At 41.1% G+C, this 5,607-nt stretch overlaps 1 protein-coding gene across 1 annotated transcript; it reads right to left on the bottom strand.

Annotated features, from left to right (window-relative positions):
- Positions 1-778: 778 nt before the first annotated feature.
- LOC310857541 (ras-related and estrogen-regulated growth inhibitor-like protein) lies at positions 779-2,642 on the bottom strand. The gene is made up of 4 exons (XM_083763254.1): positions 2,524-2,642; positions 2,343-2,396; positions 2,151-2,227; positions 779-1,957 (listed from the first exon to the last, which is right to left on the bottom strand). Exons 1-4 carry the CDS (start codon positions 2,591-2,593, stop codon positions 1,532-1,534), a joined length of 627 nt encoding a protein of 208 aa, XP_083619380.1. The 5' UTR covers positions 2,594-2,642; the 3' UTR covers positions 779-1,531.
- Between the last annotated feature and the right edge of the window lie 2,965 nt (positions 2,643-5,607).

Below are 5,607 nucleotides of genomic sequence, written 5' to 3'. Positions count from 1 at the left end.
TCCTGAGTGTTAAAGGGGTATACGTGTCATTGTTCATTAAAAGTCAGAAGAGAGGTACAAGATACAGGATAAACAAGTGAAATTGTAAGTGATGAAACAAAACACAAATTTGGAACTATGAACATGAAGCTGATAAATGATCTTTATGGAGTTATCTCTCCTGGTTGTATAGATATGGAACCACGACCTGACATTTTACTAAAGACCTGGAGGTGGGGGTGTTCAAATGTAATCAAATTGACATTACATTTGAACACTCCCAGGGTTACAAATGGGGCAATTAACACTGAGAATGTTCCTTTTCTTTTTGTGTAACCTCCCAAGCTGCTACCCATAGTTCCAACTGGAAGGGCGAGGAGGAAAAGTCCAGGGAAGAAGTGAAAAGAGGAGCGAGGCATGTTTTGCCTCCTCATTATGGAGGTCAATCCAAGTTTACTGGAGCGGGCCAGTGTCAACTAGGAGGAATTCTTTCAGGGGATATGGTGTCCTTATTGTCCTATTAGCAGAAAGGAATTTCAACTCGAAGGTGGGCACAAATTTAAGGCATTCTAAAACAAGGAGAGAGCAAAACCACAAAAGCAAAAAAGACTGCAAAATTGCCAAAGTGAAGTTCGAGTCAGCAACATTTCACAACCATACTCTCTTTACTTGCAAACCATAATAGAAATGCATTATTGAATGAAAACATTTTTATTACATATTATATTTATTACAATCAGCCATATAGAACACAGGACATTAGACATGATACATTTGAATGCAAAGTTGGATTTGATAAACTGTACACAGGCATTCAAGAACTGGCAGCTTCAAAAAAATACAAAGCAATTAGATCACTTTGATCTTTACAGTGCTTGCACTTGAATAAATACATATTTTTCATTTCCCAGTGGACAAGCTGGTCTTTAAGATGTTAATTACATACACACAAGTATACGTTGGTGTATGAATCAGAAGGCACACTTAGTTTGTGAATAGAACATGCCATCTAAATATGAATACATTATGTTTATGCATAATTCTACAGTCTACACAGTACAAGAGAGCAAATTAAATTTGCAATTTAATTGGGTTGCAGTCTAATTTATGTCTTCCTAGATTTATTTTCTCTTAAAGCACATGTCTAGCACAATTACCATGAATGTTTGCACACAGGAAGTCCATCTTCCTGTGTATGACTACTTTGCATTTTTATGTAAATCTCACAATACAGCACAGCTGTAAGTGCAAGTCGTTTAAAAGCTTTAAAAATGGCATCATGACATCACACAGTATGAATAACCACTCTGTTCTCTTGCTCTTTTGGCTTTTAGTGACACTTTCTCTGTCACAAGTCCCCATGCAGTCTATTGACATCTTTGGTGCAAAGTAGCCCCCAACGTGCTGATGTTAAATCCACACAGCAGTTCACAGTACGCATATATATGGCCAGAACATGACATCCATTCAGTGGATTAGACACGATGGATGTGTCCTATCCATTCTGTATAGCTTCACAGACACTTTCCTCTAAACCGCTTGTGTGATCCCGTTATAAGGAATCGGTCCGTCTTCTGCTGAACACGGCAGACATGCTTTTCACGATGCCCTTGAATCCCAGGGGCCTCTTTGCGGCACATTTTGAATTGCTCATCCTGTCCACAAGCCTGTGGAACACCATCAGCACGCTGTGGTAGTTCTCAGCTGCTGACACCTCATAGAAGTGGCAGTCTGTGGCCAGCGCCAGGAGCCTGCCCTCCTCGCTTAGAACCGTCCGTCTGTGATCCAGGTCTCTCTTGTTGCCCACAATCACTATGGGCACCTTGTCTATGTTTAGATAGTTCTTGGCGGCCTTAATGGCCTGGATGAGCCTGGTGACGGTGTTGAAACTGGCCCTGTCACAGATGCTGTACACAAGAATAAAGCCGTCTGCCCACTGGAGCCGCTTCTCAAAGAGTGATGTCTCCAGATAAAGGTCCTGGAATACAGTATAAAGTATTGATTTAACTCTGTGTAAAATGGACACAAATGGCTCCATGTTAATTTAGCTCTGTGTAAAAAGTATCCAAATAGGCCTAAGGGTAAACTTTTACACTAGAGTTAAATGTGTACATTCTAACAGTATTAAAAAGAAAGCAGTCTTTTGGAAAGCCACTGTTATATCATCTTACTGGAGAATGAGGCGAATCCCAAATATTGAGGCCAATTTCTCTTCCATCTACCACAATGTTGTGACTGTAGATGGATTCTGTAAATTGAACAGGAGGTTAATGAAGCATAAATAGCACAGTTGTAGTAGGTAGGTAATAATACATCATTCAGGGTTAGTAAAACAAAACTTGCAGAAAGATATGTCTACTTACCAATTTCTCCATATTCTCCAATAAATCTTCGTGTTAGGAGGCGCACTGTGAGTGCTGGGGGAAAAAATAACATGACCTGCACAATTAACATCATCCTCATTCTCAACCTTTTCTCATAAATGTAATAAATCTAGATACTAATTCATGACCTTAATATAAATTAATGTTTTTATTTATTTACCTGATTTACCAACATTTTCTGTCCCCAACACAACAATGTTGGCATCCATTTTCACCTGAAGAGCTGTCATGTCTCTTGAAGCTGCTTTGTGTTGGCTCTGATAAATTAGCCTCGCGTTGCGATACTAATATACCACAGTGTTAATCCGCCTCGGCCCTCGAGAGTCGAGGCATATGCAATGCATATGCAATAGGGGCGGGTGAAGTGTGGATGCGCCAGGCTAGTGCTGAGTCTGACCCTCTCAGCTCCATCAGGCGTATAAGCACAGACTTTGGTACAACACACAGATACTTTATACTTAACAGAAACACTTCTGATTTTCTGAAGTTCTGATCCCTCCCTTTCTATGCCAAGCATCAAGCATCGGCCTACAACATCATTGGTAGAGTCTACATCCCATTGCCCGGAGAACTGTAGCGCTGTAATGAGCTACTTCGTTGCCAGGGAGCCCACTCAGCACACCACCATGACGTCACATGCTGAAACTCAAACACAAGCCTCCGTGGACACGAGGAGGAATTGAGGAAACATAATATATATAATATATTGTTAAAATAAAACGCCATAGGCGGACCCTACTGATGATACTATTAGTACTAGGCCTACAGAATGTGTGGACAGACAGCAGCCATGATACAACTAGTTTAAGTAGGTAAACAGACTACCTGATAAATCGGTAAGTTTTACGACCGATTTGCAGTTTGCACCAAATAGAATAATTTTCCCATTCCCATTTAAACAAAATAGGCTATTTTACTCCAAGTTCAGAGTAGACACTGTTTCATTATGTTCTTCAGCTAAACTGAAGCCGTTGGAAACGTTAGCTTGTCAAGTAACTCAACTGTCAAGGATTTCGTCGGTTCTGCTGAGTTTAATCCGATATATTCAGATTCCTCGTTTTCTCTTTGACACCCCACCCTGGCCCAAATTATTGGTTGCGATATTATTTCCGACCACGAGAGGGGAGCAGAATCCAAGGAAAGGCTTAATATACCTGTAACTCAAAACCCCTAGCAAAACCAACACCAGCCCTATCGTCTACTTCCTACATTATTGTAATGATAATGTAATGATGATAATGAACTTATGTGTTTACACTTAATTACACTTGAACATGTCTCAGTGGTAACAGTTACAGCAGAGGATCCCAGACTTACCTTACTTCTAAGTGGGGGAACCTGAGGCGTTCCAAGGCCAGCGTGGAGCTATAATCTCCACATCTGGTCCTTGCTCTGCCCTGTTGTCTCCAGTCTCCTTCCAGCCAGATGTGGGTTCAAGTTGTTAATCAAAAGTAAAAGATAAAGTTCCTATCACACAAAGATTTGGCGACCCCTTTACTAACTCTGAGGACCGGACCCACTAGGAGCCCTGTACCCCCTGTTGATGCTCTAAAAGTAACAAGTAGCCTACTTAAAGTTACTTAAACTATAGCCTACCACTAAAATGCCCTCCACACTGTCCACAGCATAACAGAGACCTCACAGTGGGTGTCAATCATTCAGGCCTGTCCTGTATGGTTCTCTCTTGACAGAATATGGTGACCCATCATTGGATAACCCATCTGACCATGCCGCTCTCCATTTTTCCCTTCTTTTTTATTAAACTAGCGTATTACTGAAATGCATTTGTCTTTGTAATGAGGTGTTTATGCCCTGCAACCCTACTACAACATCACTTTCTAGGTATTTGACGGTATGCTAAGTTTGCTACTGATCACATCCCATATTAACATTCTCAGACACCTGGGGAAGAGTTGCTCTTTATCCTTACATATCTCACTAATGCACAAGCAAGGTGCATCACAGTTGCACAAGCGTCACAGTCATTGAATGTGCATTTTCAGCACTATTATTGTCATCCATGTCAAATAATTAAACCTCTTCCTCTTGCCATTTTGATCTGTCAGTGGGGAGTGATTGGCGGGAGGAGTAGGATGAAGAATGAAGGCTCTACGACGATGTAGACCCATGGTGGAGGCTCCTCACTGCAGGTGAGCTAGTAGGACAGCAGTGACAACACACAGAAATGTATGTGGGGGAGAATCAATTGGCATATTACTAAATTGGGTAGAAAAACTTGTAAGAAGAAAATAAATCCTCTACACTACAGTAAGTACAGCAGACCACCTGAGTCCACTCGCCTGATATCATTGAGGATGCGCTAGGACGTGTACACACGTCCAATGCATACCTCGATTGGATTCCCTAGGACATGTGGACATGTCGGATGGACGGAAACGGTTAACCCGGTCGATGCCAAATTTTGCACACACACTCCCTGGATGCCAAAAACATTTTTTGTTATATTACTCCTCCAGATTCTGTCCAAAAATCCCGCAAATCGTTACACTAACTCTATAGTCTTGTATTCAAGACGGATCGGTCCGATATTTCATATTCCATCCAACATTGGCTTTCAAAATTTGCAGGATTGGCCCGTTTTGAACGAAAACCCTCAAATCATGAATGCAGTGTGCAATTTACATGAAATCTTTCACTGACTTTCCTACTAGGCTGAGGAATATATCCCGCCCTTTTCACATTGGCCTGTTATAGCGCCACCAACAGGTGGATTTTTGCAAAACACATTTTTGGAACAAAATGCCTCAAATCATCCAATTGCCATCCAAGGCGTAAGAAGAAATGACACCCTTTTCACAATGGCCTATTATAGCCCCACCAGGAAGCCACAACCTGACCGACCTGTGCCCCGAGGGGCACTTTATCTAAGTAGTTTCTTTTTAAATCATACTTCCTGCTGTGAAGTGTTCAAAATCTATAGCACATTGTTGCACCTCTTTGTGAAATACTACACACTATGTCAAAGCTTCTTTAGTGTTCCCTGTCAGTGAAGTGCCATATTCTTACATTAAATTAAATGAAGTGCAGATAATATACAACAGTGGAGAAACTATGGGATACTTCAGTATACAGTAGCACTTTTTGTGTGATGTTCAAACAATGCATTTTGGCCCTGCCAAGATATTTATCAGCACATTGTGTGTGCCTATAAAATGAATTTAAACTTAAACATACTTTAAATGTTTGACAACACTATACAGTACCATGTCTCAAGGGTGTAGTA

Source organism: Protomyctophum parallelum (assembly GCF_964188405.1).
Source record: "Protomyctophum parallelum genome assembly, chromosome: 4".
Lineage (NCBI taxonomy): Eukaryota > Metazoa > Chordata > Actinopteri > Myctophiformes > Myctophidae > Protomyctophum > Protomyctophum parallelum.
The sequence above is the reverse complement of the archived record's forward strand: the minus strand, read 5'-3'. Positions and strand labels throughout refer to the sequence as shown.